Source organism: Astatotilapia calliptera, chromosome 5 (assembly GCF_900246225.1).
Source record: "Astatotilapia calliptera chromosome 5, fAstCal1.2, whole genome shotgun sequence".
NCBI classification, from domain to species: domain Eukaryota; kingdom Metazoa; phylum Chordata; class Actinopteri; order Cichliformes; family Cichlidae; genus Astatotilapia; species Astatotilapia calliptera.
In genome coordinates, this window is record NC_039306.1 from 14,488,323 (window position 1) to 14,507,723 (window position 19,401).

The 19,401-nt window shown below is 41.3% G+C and overlaps 1 protein-coding gene across 4 annotated transcripts in view; it reads right to left on the reverse strand.

The window, feature by feature from the left end:
* The window catches only part of flnba (filamin B a), a 68,541-nt gene that overhangs the window by 14,577 nt on the left and 34,563 nt on the right, over window positions 1-19,401 (reverse strand). For 2 of the 4 annotated variants that reach the window (XM_026167367.1, XM_026167366.1), the window contains exons 5-25: window positions 18,621-18,768; window positions 17,709-17,827; window positions 17,361-17,435; window positions 16,355-16,517; window positions 16,044-16,244; window positions 15,807-15,944; window positions 15,050-15,176; window positions 13,808-13,944; window positions 13,312-13,505; window positions 13,099-13,212; window positions 12,168-12,311; window positions 7,775-7,898; window positions 5,775-5,935; window positions 5,110-5,200; window positions 4,772-4,926; window positions 4,491-4,608; window positions 2,870-2,949; window positions 2,529-2,714; window positions 2,117-2,431; window positions 1,235-1,352; window positions 650-850 (exon numbers count right to left, since the gene is read on the reverse strand). In XM_026167367.1, coding sequence (XP_026023152.1) covers window positions 650-850; window positions 1,235-1,352; window positions 2,117-2,431; window positions 2,529-2,714; window positions 2,870-2,949; window positions 4,491-4,608; window positions 4,772-4,926; window positions 5,110-5,200; window positions 5,775-5,935; window positions 7,775-7,898; window positions 12,168-12,311; window positions 13,099-13,212; window positions 13,312-13,505; window positions 13,808-13,944; window positions 15,050-15,176; window positions 15,807-15,944; window positions 16,044-16,244; window positions 16,355-16,517; window positions 17,361-17,435; window positions 17,709-17,827; window positions 18,621-18,768 — 3,109 coding nt within the window. Of the gene's footprint in view, window positions 1-649; window positions 851-1,234; window positions 1,353-2,116; window positions 2,432-2,528; window positions 2,715-2,869; window positions 2,950-4,490; window positions 4,609-4,771; window positions 4,927-5,109; window positions 5,201-5,774; window positions 5,936-7,774; window positions 7,899-12,167; window positions 12,312-13,098; window positions 13,213-13,311; window positions 13,506-13,807; window positions 13,945-15,049; window positions 15,177-15,806; window positions 16,245-16,354; window positions 16,518-17,360; window positions 17,436-17,708; window positions 17,828-18,620; window positions 18,769-19,401 lie in introns of all 4 variants that reach the window. The other 2 variants (XM_026167364.1, XM_026167363.1) reach the window with 1 other exon arrangement.

Consider the following 19,401-nt stretch of genomic DNA (forward strand, 5'->3'; position numbering starts at 1 on the left):
GGAGGGAGGGAAACAGAGGAAGGCGTGTTTTAAGCAGAACTCTGACTGGGCACAAGAGGTTTTTTGATCATCACCAAACTTACTCAGGCTGTCAAGTCATCTCTACCTGTTGACTTATGAAGGAGTTTTATCAAGTTGGAAATTACCCCGATATCACAAAGGGATTTAAAAACTATACTACATAAAATACACACAGTCCCTCAACACAAAATTCTTCAATTCACAAAAAATGAAGAGAAGCATTGAATATTAACACTTCAAAGTTCAGCACAATAGTGGAGTCTCTCAATTAAACCCAGTCTGACATAAGCCATTTTATCTCCTCCCCCTGTAAGGCCACCCTATTTAAAAAACTGTTTTGTGATTGGCTGCCCCTCAATTAAACATAAGCAGGTGGGTGGAGCTTATGTACTCTCAGCCGTGTGCTTGGGATGATCATATTAGGTTCATTAACCACTGTAGCGAATGCTATTAAGTTGTATAATTCACTTTCTATGACTTCTAACTTGTATAATATTCAACTGTGCAGGATAATGCAAAGCAAAAGAAACCAAACAGGAAAAAATAAACAGTACTGCTCAACTTGAACACCACTCATTTAATTATTCTTCCTAAACTGGATTTGTATCAAACTAAATATATACTGTACCTTGTCCCTCCACTCCAGGTCCAAACACTTTGACTTTGGAGGTGTCCACAGCAGGGTCCGCCATCACCTTAGCAGGGAAACCAGGGACCGTCTTTCCTCCATACTTCAGCAGCAGGGTGTACATGCCAGAAGTCAGAGGGATGTAGGTCACCGTGTAGGTCCCGTCTTTGTTATCCACAATCTCAGTCTTCGCTTTTGCACCTGGAATATGAAATTAGAATTTGTGCTACATGGAGAACCACCAAAATTTTTTGCTTTAAAACAGAAAACCTGGAGTTTAAACATACAAAATCTCACCAATGAACATGTCTGTTGACAAAGCCAAACGACAGCTTTCCAGCCATATTTCATGATATTAAATAAGCTCTACACTTACCCCCTGGTGAGGCATGTTAAAGAAGCAAAGGGGACGAAATGGAAACTTTCTTCACTTGAAATAACTGATCATCAAGTATTCTTTTAAGTCTCTAAATCCCAATTTTCATAAACAGTGAATAATGGCTGGCTCTGCCTTTATTTGAATACAGCTTTTTAAATGTGCTTTTGAACATGTATAACTTTTATATGACTGAATTAAATAGTTACCTGAGCCCAGGCCTGAACCAGTAGGGCTGCTTGGGGGTGAATCTAGCGCAGCCTCCAGGCTGAGTTCACCCGGTCCAGCTTGAGAGCAGTCCACATTTACAACACTGGTTTCCCCAACCTGAAGAGACAGTAACATGGATCAGACTTTATGACTTTCAGGACAGGAGAGTATTTTAAAGGATGAGTCAGACTCTAAAGCAGACACAGGACAGGATGAGATGAGATTAAGGAACTTAAAAAGCAGCACAACTTTCGAACAATGAAAAACTGAACTTGTGCCTATTGCATGAATAAATTCTGAGGAACTTGAAAATTTCTTCCTGGCTGCATTTCAGCAGAGTCCACCACATACATATTGGCTGACCGGGTGTCTCAGTTCATGTGGGACACCCTTTTTCATTCCCTAGTTAGTCACACATTTTGACTGGCACTACTTTTCAGAAGTCACCACTTCACACACACACCTTCCCTAAACAGAGGAATGAATCCACTGGCTGTAAGAAAAGCAGGAAAGGCTGCCATCATGGATCAAGTGCAGGTCAATTTGTCACATTTCTCGCTGCTTGTAACACACCCAGTGGAGGAAATTACACCATACAGTCAAAAGCTATGAAGATTTTTTGCGCAATATGACGGAAACTCCCACTAAGACTGGAAAATGCTGCTACAACAAAGACTGGAACATATTACTGGGTGAAGTGGGGAGGAGGAGGTGGTTCTGCATTCCTACTGAAACCCAGAGATCACCACATAAAAGAGCAGCTAACTTTACAAATTTAAGATTAACGAGCCAAAATTCTGAGCTGCAGAGAAATTCAGAAGCAGTGTTGTAGCAGCATATTTGTTGCACTCATCCAGATTTCACTCCCCCTGCAGACTCACCTTGGCTCTCTTCAGGCCCGATCCTGAGGCAACCACCTTGGAGGAGTCAAAGGGCATCTGGATGTCAGCTCTGAATGGCGATCCGGGGATGTGGACATTCTCAAACAGGATGTTAACCAGGTAGTCTCCAGGCTCTGTGGGCAGGTAGGAGACTGAGCAGGTCCCATCGCCATTATCTGAACATTCGATCTTGGCCTCGGTCGGCCCCTCCACCGTCAGCCCCAGACCTCCAGTGCCGGCACCTTTGGTGTCGATTGTGAACTCAGCCAGGTTCCCCACTAAGCCTCCCTTCAGACCAGGACCGAAGGCTTTCACCTAAAACAAGATGTAACGCATTATTAATCATAGAGGTGTCTAACATGTTAAAACAGACCAAGTAAAATTGTCAGCTTACAGAACAAACTGATATTACCTTGCTGGGGTCTGGAGGCAGGTGGGCCTCCACAGGAAAGGGGCTTCCTGGGATGGGGTGTCCATCATAAGACACGTTAACAGCATACACTCCCTCCTTTGTGGGGGTGTAACGGACCAAACTGACATCTGCTTTACCGGGCTGAGGCTCAACTTTACAAGGTACTGCCTGCTGACTGGGACTCAGCTAACACCACATATGCAGAAAGAAAACAGATTTTCCAGAATTTAAAATTTTTGGAAAAAGTATTTTCCTTATCCAACCTTAATAAAAAGACCGACTCTTACTAACAGTTATATTTTTCCCCACACAGGTCAATATGAGGTTTCTCTGACACTCACCAGTTCTACCACCAGGTGACCTTGACCTCCAGCACCCTTTGTGTCCACCATGAACTGCTGTTCCTGGTTAACCTCCACTCCTGAAAGACATTAGTCACTTATAAGTGGCTGCTCCTGAAGTACCTAGAAACTTTCTGTTAACACCAAAACTGGTTTCAGGCCCTCTAAGGTATGGAGGCCTATCTCCCCCCACCACTTCCCCTGACAGACGCCCTCAGACATCAGTGCATTGGTGGTTCTTTGTGTCCGGGGGTGGGCGCCCGGGTACACACCGGCTCACTCCTTGGTGGCTGCTTATGGCCTGGAGCCTGGGGCTCGCTCGGGCCACTTCGGGGGGTGGGGTGCCCTCGGCCTCTCGGCCCGGGGCTCGGTCACTCTGGCACAGCTGGCTGCCGGCGGAGCTCACGGGCACATCACTGCAACTCCCCCTGGCTTCTGCTCCGCGGCTGCTGAGTGAGCCCTCATCTGGGACTCTCCTCAGCTCTTTCTGGGACAGTGGCGCGGCTGCCCCTCTGTTGGTCTTCCTTGGTCTCTTGTGTTCTGGGGGCCTCTGGATGTCTGGAGTCTTGCTCTCCTCCATACCTGCTTCATGCCCTGGAGGACGGGGCTGTGGCCGCCCACACCCTCTAGCAGATCATTACATGAAGGAACCTTTTAAATACAAGCGCGCTCATGCTCACAGGTGTACACACGGGTGCTCACACACACAAACGACACCCTTTTTGGCTCCCAGCTCAAAGCACACTGTGCGCTGTCGATCTTACATGCTGCACAATAATGTTTAATATTTACCGTTATATTCCCATACATCATTGCGATGTTGTTTATTGTATTGCTCTTCTTTTTTCTTCTGCTCATTTTCTTTTTTCATTCTCAACAGGTGATCGATATATGTATTTTTTGTCTGCTTATTTTGTTGGTTTTTGTTTTTTGCCCTTCATCCCCGTCCCTCTTCTCCGCTGTTTTTCTTCCCCTCTTTCTTTCCCCAGTCAAGTCTGTCCCGTATTCAGCAAGTGAAAATAAAATAAACAATAAAAGGTGAATCAAATAGACCATTACGGCAAGGCTGGGATGGTCCATTTGGTAAAGTAAATCCGTTGGGCATCTTTCTTTGCCTTTAGACAATAATTCTGATGGCAAAAGAGCCAAACGGCCAAAAAACAAAAAAACAAAAAAACAAACAGATGACTGATAGAACGGGAGCTCAACATCCAGATCACTCTTGTACAATTTCTGTTGACTGTCACTGTAACTTTAATTACAGTCAAACATTTGTACAATGCTTAACTTTGATTTCATCTCCGATGAAAAGTACTCATCAATTCTCATTAGACCCTGGAAGCAAAAACAAAAGAAAAACAAAACACAAAACCAAACGACTCATGTACCAGAAATGGGAAGGAACCATCCTGAAGTTCCTTGCATGTTATAAAAGAACCAACAGCAAATCTGCAGATATTCTTTTTTTGCAGAAGCATAAGCAGTCATTTGTTATGCTTTACTGCTCATGTCAGAAAAACAAAATCTTGTATTTATTTTTAAGATATAACTTGTGTTCTTTCTTTGCCAGAGAACTTTTCTAAACAGTTGAGGAAGTTAACAGAAGAGGAAGTCAGCTTACTTCCATCCATGTTATCCACAGTGACTTTGCTGAGGTCCAGTGGTGCAGCGACTCCAACTGTGAAGGGGCTCTTGGCAATGGGGTCGCCTCCAAACTTCACCACGATTGTCATCTCCCCCTGCAAAGAAACTGATCATTTACTCTGGAACAAACACTAAAAGCACTATGTTCATTTACCATCATGACTCTGGGCAGTTTGCAAGATCTGTGACACTCTGACATGACGAACTTTAAGTGTTAAGTGCCAAAATATAAAAAGCACTAGAAATAATCTGATGTACCTGTTGTGCAGGTGTGTACTTGACAGTCTGAGAGTAGTCGTAGTTATCGATGATGTCAAAGTCTTTCACGGGAGAGGAGAAGGTAACGTCCAGCGGTGCTTTACCTGCTCCTTTAGTCAACACGGTGAAATGAGTCGGTTTTCCGCTCTCCACACCTGGACAGAATAAGAGAAGGGGTTACTTGTAATAATGCTCTCTGTATACTGTCACAGTCTCGCCTACAAATAGCAGATCATATCAAGGACTAACCTTTGATTTAAAAGACTGGGCTCAATGACAGATTTTTGTTTAAGACCTATTCTAATAAATTTAATGTCCCATTAAATCCACTCTCTCACCAGTGCGAGCCAGTCCAGGACCTTCTGCTTTGACCTTTGATGCATCATGTGAAGGATCGACTTTGACACTGAAGGGGCTCTGAGGAACTTCCTGTGTGAAGTAACCAGAATAAAATCACAGTAAGACCTTTTTTTCTTAAAAGTGGACATTCTATAGCATAGCTTATGGAGCGAAAAGAGAAAAGCCCAAAAGGTAAACACATTTATTGGCACGTCATATTTAACGCAGAAAAATCGATGCATTTCTTCATACAAGCCTTAAATCATGAGGTCAAACAGATTTTAAAAGACACTCGCTCTTTTCTATGTTGTGTTTCACCAACATCAGACTTCTCCTGTAGAAAAAAGTGAGCTATTTCACAAGTGGTATACAAGTAGGAATCAGAGCAGGTTTAGCAACTTAGAAATGATGAAAACATTAAAATAGAAAGATGTCTTTTTGGCACTCATTAATTCATCAAATCTGACTTCAAGCTGACTTAAAACACTAGGGGAAAAATTTGTATTTTATCAATTGATAGAAATTATCTATACTTTGCAGGCAGTTTATGGAGTAAATCATGCTCTGCATTCCACACTCATCTAAATGTGATCACTTCTGACTCCAGACTGTGGACAGCGAGCACTCAGACCAGAGGGCGATCCTTTCAGGAGTGTGTTTGTACCTTGTCAGTGAACAGGACTTTAATGGTGAGCCTTCCAGCAGCAGGAGGGATGTATTTGACTGTGAACGTGTCGTTGGCGTTGGGAATGATATCAAAATCCACGTCAGCCTCTTTGTCGCTGATCATGTTGGCGTCACACTTAATCCCAACGCCGACATCACCTGAACAAACACAGTTGACCATAACCATATCGTGAACATACAGTTATGACTCAGACTCCAAATAATCTCATTTCTTGGCCGATGATCGTTTCAGTGTATACACCGGCTGCCACAAGGTGGCGCTGCCTGCTTCAGTTTCTGCTCCTCAGTCAATCGTCTCTTCTCAGAAACACTTCACACCTCCGGGATGGTGCATTGCCAAAAACTCTAATATAAACAATAAGCCACCTGTGCAACACAATCGGCACTCCCTGCAGCACAAGACCCGAGCTATCAATCACAACAGAGGAATTCAGAGTATGAGAGATAAGAAAAGGACAAGAAACCATGTCAGACAACAGAAACTGCCCACCCCTGAAGGGAAACCACTGATAACCTGAAACCACTCCTGAGAAACCCCTCAGAAACCCTTTTTCTTTCTATACAGAGTGTTAGCAGATGACCTTCACAATTCTCTCTTGTCCCAAAGAAAAAGCTCAAATTACCCCACTGCACATACTGTAATGTTTAAGAATTTAATTCTAGAAGATTAAAACAAATGCAGTTTTTATGTGCGCACACACACACACACACACTTTAATATGAGCATCACCACTGTGGCAAAGTTGTGTGTTTTTGGTGGGGGGGGGGGGGGGGGGATTCATAAAAGAAGCGTTTCCTGTCATGAAAATGACATGGAAGAAGAAAAATAAATAAATCTACATAAGTGTTACTTTCTCCAGTTTGAACATACTGATACTATAATTTGAAAATAAATAAATTCTAGTAGCATTTGCAAATAATTCTTTTAGCCTTTTAGAGCAGTTTACTTTTTTGCCCCCAGGCTGAATTGAATTTCAACAGCTCTTTTGGCACAGAGCAGAGTAAAAAAAAAAAACAAACACATTGTTTGTAACATGTGCATTCACTTTAAAATGAATGTAGCCTTTGAATGATACTACAGTAATATACCCTACACCCCGACCCCCCCTCTCTTTCCTCTGGTATGTCATGGCAATGATCTCAAGGCAGAAACATCCCAACAGGAAATTCATCCATCTGACCCTTCCTGAGTAGTAACACAGGATCATGCTTCATCACCCGCATGCACCGGCCTAAACATGCTCCCCACCACATTAAAAGAATATATGCACACTCAAACCTGAACGTGTGCTTTGTCTCTATTCATTAATGCAGTGACAAATACTAGTCGTCCTCAGACTTGTTTGAAGTGCAAGTTTAGATAAGAGTTCATAAGATGCAGCAGAATGGAAATGAATGTAGGAGTGGGTACCCTCTGATGATGAAATCAGAGGGAAAAAAAAAGGAGACGGCTACTCTCTCGAACGTCACAGAACAGTCAGCGCAACTTGTTCATGGAAGTAGTTTTTCTGCTTCAAATCTTTTCCAGTAGATTCATTTTAGAATATCCAAATCTGAAGTCTGGTGTTGAACCGGCATATTGGTATCAAAACCGGTTGTGATACTTTGTTAGCTTTTAATAAACTGCTGCTTGGACTGACACTGAAACAGAACACACCTTGCTTACTCCTAACACTCAAACCCCAAAGTTTGTGAAACAACTTGACCAAATACAAAGCACAAAATTACAATTCCCTCTCTCTCTCTCCCCCCCCAACTCTGGGTCTAAATTAGAAGCTATTATCTTGGTTAATGGCCACATCAGGCATATCTACTCTGTGACACCACAGAAGTACAAGTGGATCCACCACTGTTTAAGGTTATACATGTTAATGTCCCAGCCAAAGAAAAGCACATCCCCTTTAAGCAAGTTCTTTTGAAGTGTGATAAAACAGTCAGGATTTCCTGTCTAAATGATTCTTAGTGTGTTCGAGTTACCATCTCCAGCTCCTGAACAGTCCACAGTGAAGTGTGTGGGCTCGTTGGCCTTCAGTCCACTCCTCTCCACTCCGGGACCAAACACCTTCACCATGTTGGGGTGGCTGCCTTTACCCACATTTACCTACGGGCACCAACAGGAAGTGACATCACTTATTTCAATCTCCTTAAGGATGTGAGGCAGTCAAATTTTGTAGAAATAAAATAAAATTAAGACGACAATGAATGCTATAATACAGAGAACCACAAGGCTCCAAACTAGATGCACAGCTTTTCATTTTTTAAATTTATTCTTAGCATATTTACTGCAACACATTTCAACATCACGTTTATTAATGCTGGCTTCACACAGCTATAACTTAAGAGGAAAGCAGGTGAGGAGGATTCAATGTTTCCAAAAAGCATCTGAAAGGTGTAGCAATAAACCAGGGTGGTGGCATTAAACAGTGAATTCTCTACAGGCAGATCACATCTACAATGTACACAGTTGTGCAATTTTACTCTAACAGTAAAGAGCATTTCTAATAAAACTAAAAACTGATAATAAAAAGACACTGAATGAAAAGTGAAACACAGTAAATTGCCTAAGTGCAGGTTAACAACTTCACAGGTGCAGAAAACTAACTGCTGGGACTTCAATATGAATTTCTGGCATTTAAAAAGGGGGAAAAGTCCAACTAATAAATGCCATAAATTTACTTCATGATCATCAACTTGATCCCATATGAAACTCTAGTGTCTTGATGTGATATTAAAATTTTACCACCATCATAAAAACTTTTGTTTTTTAAGAAACAAAGTCTTAAATGTCCTTTGTGCCATTTAGATAACATCTCCAGTGCAAGACTGTACAATAATTATTCCACATCACAGCTACAGTTACTGGGTCCGATTCAGGATTCTGACTTTGTTTTGCCTGGTCTTTGGTCACTTCCCCCTTTCCCTGCATTTGCATGTAGCGTTTAGATTTTGTTGTACTTTGTTTTGCTTTAAACAAGAAATCAGTGAACGAGTGAAAGAAAGAAACTGAATGAGCAAAGCCTAAGAAAAAGAAATGAACCAAACACAGAACAACATTTAAATAAAATGTTCATTTATTTTGAAATCAACTTCCACTTGTGGCAATTAAAGTGTTTAAGTGCTTTGTTGTTTTAGTACAGACTGAAATTAAAGTTGGTTTCAGTAAACACGTTAGTTACAGATTTACTGGGAATATTTTAAAACAAAAATGCAAGCACAGAAATCTCAAATGAGGCGCCAACGGAGGGGAAAAAAAACAATTCTGCAAACTTCTAAAAGCTGATTTAAAGGATTTTAAGTCACTACAGATGTTTAAAAAAGGAAATCTACTCATTCTATATAATAAAAGTAGAAATCAGTGCAATGAGTGCAAACAGTTTCTGCAACTTGTGTTTAAGCTGATGAGTGCTCTTTTCAGACTTGTTTTTAAAGCCCAACCCAAGCAGACTGTCAAAGGGTGTAGAGGTTGATTTATTCTGCAACTACTCCAGAGGATTAGTCACAAAAGAAGCCGGGAGATAAACGATACGCGCTCTGACACACAGCAGGCGGCGGTAAACCGTTCGGCTTAGGGAGCGACAGACACCATGTCCACTCACTAGTGGGTAAATTAGACAGCATAAAAAGAGCTGCTAACATGGTGTGGACTTTATGTCGCAGTAAACACTGGAATCAAACTGCTTTAGTCATCCGAGAGAAATTCTAAAAATAACTGCCCAAATAAGTTCCCAGAGGGATTCAGAGATGGACTTTGCACCTTAGATACAATGTATGTATGGAAGCTGCCTAAGTGAGCTCATTTTGACACAAAAGAATCAACTTTCTGCTTCAGTTTCTGGCTTTTAAACAGATTCTTTACTCCCTCGTCTGTAGCTCACCAGCACAGCAGTGGACAGTTTACACTGAGCCAGATTTGAACCATGAACCTCTTTCCCATGCTGGATTCTTTTCCTACACATTTGATTAAAAAGGTGTCACTGCTGTAGGCTCCCAGCAGTGCTGAGAGCTGGGTGCGTCTGTTTGCATTTTATCCACCCAAAGTATCTTCACTGAAATTCGAGAAAGGCGCAGTCAGAACGAGGAAGCCTGCACGCAAGTCGCTGCAGCTCAGAACAAGCCTGCTGAACAATCAGTGACTAAGACATCACAAGGTGTCCATCGGCTGAAGTGATTTATGGACCACCGTGAACACTACAGAAATCAGTCAGGTTGTTGCAAAAGCTTCTGAAAGTCTAGTCTAGCCCTAAACACTTTGAAAGGATAACAGACGTGCAACAAGCTGAATGTCTTTGCCTGCTCTTCATGCTTGCTGGGATCTTCATGAATCTCAGACTCTACGGCAGTTTCTCATGGGACTTGTGTGTAATGTATGTGGAACTAAACTTGTATCAAAGAGAAAGAGCCGATAAACTGCTTCAAAACAAACAGCAGCAACTCAAACAATGATTTCAAAAAGTAAAATAAAAGGTTTACAGACTGGTTAGTAAACATGAATGGAAAAAGAAAACCTTTTCACTCTCAGTTTTGCCCTTATACTCAAAATCATGGGTCAATTGTATCTGTGTTCAGAATGTATGTTTGATGTGGATGACTTTCACACGTCAGCAACTTTACACTGAAAGTGTGTGTTGATCTCATTAAATACACATGGAATGAAAAGGTTTTCCCTGAACATGAACACATTTAACAGGAGGGAAAAACAACAAACATGCTGTTAAAAACTCACTTATCTGAACCTCTCTGGCTTTGCAGAGTATAAATGTGAACTCTAAAGAATGCTGTCATTCTTTAGAGTTCATTATTTTGAGTCTTATAATTTCTGGTAAACTGAGGCTAAATCCAAAATCTTTTAAACCAGCTACACCGGAAGGCTTTGACACGTTTATACCAATGATGGGAGTTGCTTTTGCATGATCTCTCCTACATTTTTAGTTTGTCAAAAATGAAAAGAAAAAACATTTTTCTTTCAATTTTCTGACAGGAAACCACTTTTGTGACTAAGACATTAGTATTTTGCTAATCCAATCCCATTAAGGGTTTTAAAAAAGGATCCACCCCCTTGAAGAAGTCTACTTTTAAATGATAACCAAACATTAGAAATGTAGTTAAATCTTAAGTGCATGTACTTAAAAAGGCTGAATGTAGTCCTGAAAGCGATGTCATCATGAGGCTGCTGCTCACTTCATGCCCAAAATCAAAATCTGAGATGCCAAAAAGCAGCCCTCGTTTCTGTGACATCATTAATACTTACAGTAAAGAGTTTGTTTTTTCTTTAAATCAAAACTGGAGCTTTATCTGTAACCCGAAGAATAAAGTTTGGCTCACAAAACTGATAGTTATTGGTATATAGCACCACAGGGGTCATTACATTGTAGACTATTTAGTGAGCACTGCCTAAAAAGTTTGAGCAAATTCAGTTTAGGATTCTTCTTAAGGGTTATGACCCATGAATCTAGCTGGTTTATATGGTGAGTACTAACATTTTGGAGATGATGACTGCTGATACGTCAAAGCTGGTTTGTAGCTGGGATCAGAAAGGTTCAGGTGAGTGATTTTCAGGTGGGACTCAAACCCAAAAAGTGTTACACAAAAAAAATAAAAATGCATGGACAGTGGTTACAGTGCAGAAGACTGGTTACATCAAGAGTCTACATAACAAGTTTTAAGATTAGGGGTTTTAAGTGATAATGTGAAGGACAAACAGCTGTTACAGTGACAACATTACTATGACGGAGTTCATTAGAACAGTGTAAACTAAAACATTTGAAAAATCAAAAACATTTCAGCTTCTAAATTTTTGATCAGACACGAGATATTGATTCCTTCCTCTAACAACCATCTGTTGATGATTGTGACGCTTTACAGATACACGCTGAGAGAAAGGTTTGCTTCCTTGACGAAGAAAACAAACTCACTAACCCAAACTACAGATATCCTCCCACGTCCAACTGAACACATTTATGAAGGTATATTGAATACCAGATACTTGAATGTAAATGTAATGAGCAATCTACTGAGTTACAGGCTTATCCATGCATCTCAGTTTACCATTTCTTCATGTGAAGTGTTTAATTCTCATAATATTTAAAGTTTTTCTTAAATTTTTTGTTGTACGATGAACCTCTGTGCACCTAAACTAAGAGGTGTACCTCTCCTCGATAGATGTAGTTATGATAATCAGAGGCCTCTTAGTTTTGCAGCTCTCATCTGTACTTTTTACCTTCAGCTCTGACTGAACAACTTCTACTCTCTCTGTCTTAATTAAATGCTCCGACTGAACAACCTTGATGCTTTCTGCCATGGCAAGATGCTCAGATTTGGGCAGGGAATTATCATTTCCTGTAGTAACGGGGTTCTGTGATTGGCTGCTTACCCTGAAGGGGCTTTTGGGGATGCTGACTCCCGCCCAGGACACAGCCACGGTGTGCTTGAGAGAGGAGGTGGGTGTGTAGGAGCAGCTATACAGTCCATCACCTTTGCTCCTCATCTTGACCTCCACAGGAAGCCCCTCTGCGTCCTGACAAACAAACAGGAAGTCAGTTAATCAATAGGACAAAGATGGGTACAAAAAAAAAATATTTGAATGAATTAAATGGTATCGTTTTCTCTTGTTATAATGGGAAATCTGATTAAAGTTTCTTTAATTGAAGGATTTGTTATGAAACCATAGGTAACATGAACATAGTTCAATCACATGACAGACAACAGCACCAGGAACTAAGCAGGCAGACAAACTTGACAACCACATCAAGCAAAAGCACATTTCATCCATTTGTTCATTCATTTCCTGGCAGTCTATTCAGCAGGGCTAAGCAGACTCCCACCACCATCTTCAGGGTGACACTGAAGCAGACCCAAAGCAGCAAGTCTTCCCTGGGTCTGATCTCAGGGTTTCACACTTAAAACACCACCACATTGAATTAACAGCTTCAAAAACTGGGTCACCCCATGGCTAAGCAGTTTGAGTGGCAAATGGTCAAAAATGTCTTAACATTTAACTGCACTCACACACTTTGCATGCAACCTGTGAACTTTGATTTAGTTCATCTACATGTAGCTCATAAACCAACATGAACTTCACCATATGATCAAACTATGAGGAACTGGATGCAAAAACGAATTCCACACGTTTATTCCCACAGTCATGTTTGGAAACTTTCTTACAGTAATTAAAAAATATAACTTAAAGGTGAACAAATATTAAGCTAATCTTTGTTTATAATGGTAGGCATTATTACAACACACACACACACACACACACACACACACACACAAAAGTTTGGGGCAGGATTTCTGCTTCTGACCTGAGCTGTGATGTTCAGAGGTCCTTTCCCAGCATGCTCAGCGTTCACAGTGAACTCGGCAGGCTGATTGACGACACAGCCGCTCTTCTCAAGCCCCGGCCCGTAAGCCTGGACCTGCAAACGCAAAACAAAAGTCATTCCCCAACTTAAGTGTTCATTGTTCAATTAAAAACACCTGAACATGTGCTCGTGTTTGTTCAGAGTCTCATTGACCTTATCTGGGAAGCTAGTGTTGTTATCAGGGATGATCAAGGCCATGAAGGGGCTGTGTTCGATGTCCTCTTCATCACAGGTCACATGGACGGCATACTCGCCAGGTTCTGTTGGCCAGTAACGAACGTCACATGACCCATCATTTTGGTCCTCGCACTCGATTTTGGCCTGTGAAGGTCCCTCGATGGCAAAACCTGAAGACACAGCAGGTTAGATTAAGTTAGTGAGGGTGTAAAGAACTGCAGGTTGGATACATTCAGTGGTAACATTTCAGGCTCAAAATTGCAACCAGTACTGAAGTGGCAACATCCATCTTTTATATGTAGCGTATGATTTTTAACCCCTTCACTTGTTTTCAAAGCCCAATCCCCCTTTGGGAGAAGGTTTATGGATGTAGTGAAGGAAATTATGATTGGTGAAAAGATTTGATGTCTTCTGCTGGTTCAGCAGCAGCTTGATAAATACAGGTGAACCTGAACCAGGTGTGATCACTCACCCAACACTCCCACATCGGTGCCAATGGACTCCACTACAAAGGTGGCAGGTTTACCCACAATGCCTCCTTCCAAACCTGGACCCCAGGCCCTGATCTGCTGAGGCCCCGCCTCCTGACCAACTGTTACTTCAAATGGACTGGAGAGGGGGAAAAAATAAAAATCAGATCACACAGTCTGCTGCTGTTTTGGTAATGTCACAACATATGCATAAAAACAGCATGGTGTGTGTGTGTGTGTGCGTGCGTCTAAATACCGCTACACAGTTTGAAATCACCCAAAAGACTGTCAACAAACAAGCCAACCACAGTGCCCCACAGGACTGAAACCCAACACTGCAGTTACAGTGTGTGTGCACAGAGTCTGCTGTTCATGTCTGTTGCTCTCCAAATAAAACTGCCTGTGCGGATTTACAGTTTTTCCCCTTTAAATGTTCCACTTTCCCAGTTTTGTCTTAGCCTTTTGAAACTTATGCCCACCAATGGCACAAACCATGACTATGCTTACTGGGCCAAAGAGGTCACTACAAAAAAAACAAAAAAAAACAATGTACCTCTACATACTTTTGAGCATCAATCTTAAAGGGCAGGCAGACATCACTTCAGTAGAAAATTCCAAAATTTGGAAGTCTTAAACTGAAATAATGAATAAAAGCACTGCAGTACAGAGGCATTACGTGAAGGCTGAGGTCACCGGACTACCTATGCCTGGGAGTTTTGCCTCTCGGCTCATCCATCTTCTCCACATCTGGACTTACAGACACTGGTGAGATTCAAGATCAGCTATAGTTTATATTCCTTATTTAAAGGAGTTTCTTCCTCTGAGCTTAGTTTAGCGAGCTAATGGTGAGTGCCGGATGAAACAAAACAGAAACCTGTTAAAGGGGTTCTCAACTCCCCTGCCCCAAAGATGTGAAGGCTGAGGGAAATTTCTGACCTGTGACCTGTGAAGAGGTCTAGATTTTAAGACTGAACTACACACAGTTCAGTTTTATCCCTCAGATTCATGTACATCTTCTGATATATGTTCTTTGCTTCTCAGAAACCCTACACCATTACTAATATTCACACAAGGAAAGAGGGAAGAAAAAAGAAAGAAAAGCAATCTGCTTCACAGAAAGGTGACAAAAAGAAAACGAGGTCTTGAACATGAGGTCTCCTGAGGCCCCAGGAGACCCAGTCATTCAGATCAGATGAGGTAATGTGCTGAGGTAATGCCGTGAAACACGCAGCATACAAGCTCACCTCTTTGGGATGTGCTGACCTCCCCAGGTGATGGAGACGATGTATTTCCCAGGACTGCTGGGGTGATACTCGTAGGAGAACACCCCATCCTGACTGGAGAGCTGCTTCACTGGCTCCTCGACGCCCTCTGAAACCACACACAGATAATGTGATATGTCTGCACATCGTGGAACGGGACAAACTTGTGTGCTGTAATATGAGGCTATATAAATAAAACCGAGTGAGTAACAAGCTTTTAAATCACAGTTGAAATAGCAATGTGACATTTTGGAAAACAAACATCCAGAAACATACAATAGAAACTGAGCCGGTGGATACAACATGAAGCCTGGAAGTTATTTGTCTCTAAAGTCACAGACAAAAAAAAAGAGAAAAAAAAAAGAGAAAAAAGTAGATCTATGTGGTGTAATGAGGACTGCAGTACTCTACAAACTGAGGCCTGATTCAAACATTATACTGTTTTCTATCATTCCAATCTTGATTTGACAGTAAATTACAACACGTCATCTCATCTGGTTCTTATGTGTGATTAAGACCAGACTACCAGCACTCAGAGTTCATCCTCCAACAGAGAAAGCATGAAAGTCCTGACCACACCAGGGGGCTTCATGGTGTGAAGTCACTAAACAGAAAATGGACAAAAACTGCAGTGTCTGTATGAAACTGGGCCAATGAGATTCTGAAGGTGGCTCTTTGTTATTAGGTCTGAGCTTATTTCACTTCTCTTAAAAGCTTCTAAGATATTAACCGCACTCACTCGGTCCTTTGACTGTCACTTTCAGTTCTCCACTGCCAGCGTTCCTGGTGTCCACCTTGATATCACCGACCTGTTTGACCCTCAAACCTGACGGCTGGAGACCTCGACCTGTCGCCCTGCACGCTCCCGGCATGCAGGCTGCCAGTGAAGGAGACAGCACAAGTAAACAGGTGATGACTCTTTCATTTAAAGGATTTAAGCTGTGCAATAGATAAATGGGAAAAACAATGTACTCACCGGGGCCCACGTCCACACTGAAGGGGCTCTTGGGGATTCCAACGCCTCCGAAGGTGATTGTGATTGTGTGCGGGCCACCCTGCGTGGGTCGGTAAGTGCAGCGGTACACGCTGTCGCCTTTATCCTCCATCATCACCTCCACAGTGTTCTGCCGGCCCTGAGGATCTTTGATCATGGCTGTCACGTCTCCTGTACCGGCACCTACAGTGACGATTTTTTAATATCAATGTTGATTCTCCATAAAAACACCACCTCTGTATGTAGAAACATTTTAAAGAGTGATTTTTCTTCTTGTGTCCGACTGCTCTTACCTGCAGTGTAGATGTCAAAGTAAGTTGGTTTGTTGGCGATGTTGCCCACAGGTTCGACTCCCGGGCCTTTCACTGTGACTTTGGAAGCATCTCCAAGCGCTTTATCCACATTCACCTCAAAGGGACTTTTGGGAATCTCTTGGCCCGCAAACAACACAGTGACCTAGAACAATTTAAAAGTAAATATCTAGATTCTGCTTTAAAAAAAAAAATATTCATAATAACAATAACAATAACAACAATAACAACAATATCATAAATAACAATATAATAAATAACAATATCATAATAACTATAATAAATAACAATATCATAATAACAATAATAAATAACAATATCATAATAACAATAAATAACAATATCATAATAACAATAAATAACAATATCATAAAAACAATAATAAATAACAATATCATAAAAACAATAATAAATAACAATATCATAAAAACAACTCGTGTAATTTTAAAACTTTTCATTACACAGCAATGAGAAAAAACCTGGCATTAATTAATTTTTCCAATAAATCCAAATTAAAAAACTATTTTTACTGGTACTGCATTTTCCAATTAAATTGAATACAACTGTATAAATATGTATAAATTTTCTTTAAAGGTTAATTTCTTAATAAGAAATACATCGAACCACAAATCTTCACTACAGTAAAAAAAAGTCCATGTATTTCTGGACTTCTTCACTCAGAGTCGTAGAATAGAAAAACTTGACGTGGTGAAAATTAACACTTTCTAGGTAGGTGACAGTGTTTTCTAATTCCAAAGGTTTGACTAATACACTGCTTTTATCTGCTGGTCGTTTTTCTGTTGTTGAAACATAAGCAAATTAGCGTATTACACAAGTTATAATTCCTAATTAAACATCTGCTGAGAGGAACAATAACCTTTAGGTTTTGTTTTTTTAAATAAATACTTGCCCCACGATACACAGAAAGTGGGTTTCTTCTGTCCTGATTCAATTATAATAACGTGTTCACAGTCAAAACAAAGCCTACCTGGTGGGCTCCCATGACCTGAGGAATGTAGGTGACACTGTACGTCTTCTTGCCCTCGTTAAGCTCCGCATTCAGCTGATCGACACAAATGCAAGTGGATGTCATGCAAGTTTAAGGTAGTTAAAAGGGGGACCAATTAAAAGGAAGTAAGAGTATACACACAGGTCCATGAGTTTAGCGTTTGTGAAGTTAAACAGCTATAAACACAATTTCACTATTTTTTTTCCCTTAAACTTTGGCTCTCTGGGTTGCCCAGCACAGTCCAAGAACAAAAATGCATATCCATAAAGCAAAATATGTTTATGCCTGTCATTAGATGCTACTCTATAATGCGGAGGTGGATTTTACCTCCTCTCTTGTGCCGTCTGGATGATCCAGGTAGACTGTGACCTGCCCCTGACCCGCGCTGAATGTGTCCACTGTGAAGACAGCAGGTCGCAGCACTCTGTTCCCTGTGGGCTCGATACCTGCAGAGGACGACGGTCAATTCAGGAACTTTAGAGATCAACAAGCGGCACATTTAATCCCAATCAAAACCTTCTGCACACATATTTGAACCACAAACACACAGGATGGATTTACAGTGACATGAGTGATTAAGGGTTCTTCTATGTGCACCGTTTGATTTACAGAGTCCAGCATCAGATTCCATAATGAGTGGGTGTACATTTACTAATCTGGACGTACTGTGTTTTAATTGAATTTCACATTGTCACAAACGGGTCTCCGTACTTTTCCCTTTCAAATTGTCCTTATTAACATGCTCTCGCTAGTTCATCTCTGACCACAGATTAAAAGCTCAGCTGAAAGCATTCAAATACTGCAATTTTCAAATTCTAGACAAGAATCCTGTGAGGGAGCAGCTGCTGCAGCACACAGACTGCTCCTGACATAATTATTCATTTTATTATTTTATAAATATTTAAATCTTTTGTCCTTTTGTTTTTCTAGCACAAGCCGTCAGTCTGTAGCTGCTGTGGGCGTGTTGGTGTCTGTGTTGCCTTGTTATTAATTTCCTGGTATTTCCTCCTCACTTACAGTCCAAGTTAAAGAACAAATGTTGACCTCACCACCTTGTGTTTGTGTGGATCAGATGTGAGTGCAGCCCATTGTTTAGATTATAGCTGCTTGTTTCCTCGCAGCGTGTCAAGTGCTCAAACACAGTGAGAAAAACAAATTACTGAATCGGTAACCAGATGAACTCGAGTGTTTTCAGAAGTGTTAAAATCTTTATTTTGTGTTGCAAGTTTGTGCGCGTACCCGGTCCGTATGCGCGGGCCTTCTTGGGGTTGAGTTTGGGTTTGAGTGGAGCTCCGGGCTTCAGTTTGGCTTTGGGGAACTGGGACAGGTAGGTCATCACCGACTGTTCGTCCGCACTGGGGTCGATGATTTCCTCTGGAGCGATCACCTGCAATCGCACAAACCGTTTACAGCTGGTCCAAAATAAATAAACCCGACTGTCCCTAGAAGTCAGAACTTGGCTCTCAGTGTGAAGGCAGCTTTCCCTGAGCACTCTGATTTGGTAAACAGGAAAGCAGAGTCTGAGAGTGTGTGTTTATTTCTACCACCACACATCTCACATTAACATCTCCTGTTCTGTTTAGTTCTTGAGGATGTCATTCACATGTGGTTATCTGATGATGACCAACAGGATTTGTTTGTTTTTTCCCTGCTCAGACACAAGACTGCCATTAAAAGCTGAGAAACTCTGCGCCATCTTCATAATTATGGCAATTTAACTGAAATTTGATATTTCCTATCGCAAGATAAACTGATACACATAACTCTGACAGATTGCCATTTCCACGTTAATCTGCAGTCATCTCTACATGATATGGTAGCTTCAGGATACGATCTTTTACCAAGTAATCAGTCAGAATCTGAAACTGCGCAGCAACCACACAGGCAGTCAAACTAGATACAAAGGAAAAAGCTAATAGACGAACATGTGATAGTCGAACGAGATTTTGACAAGGCGATAATCTGTTGTTGGTTTCACATTTCCTTCCAATTACGAACCATTTATGCACCAGAGCAGTAA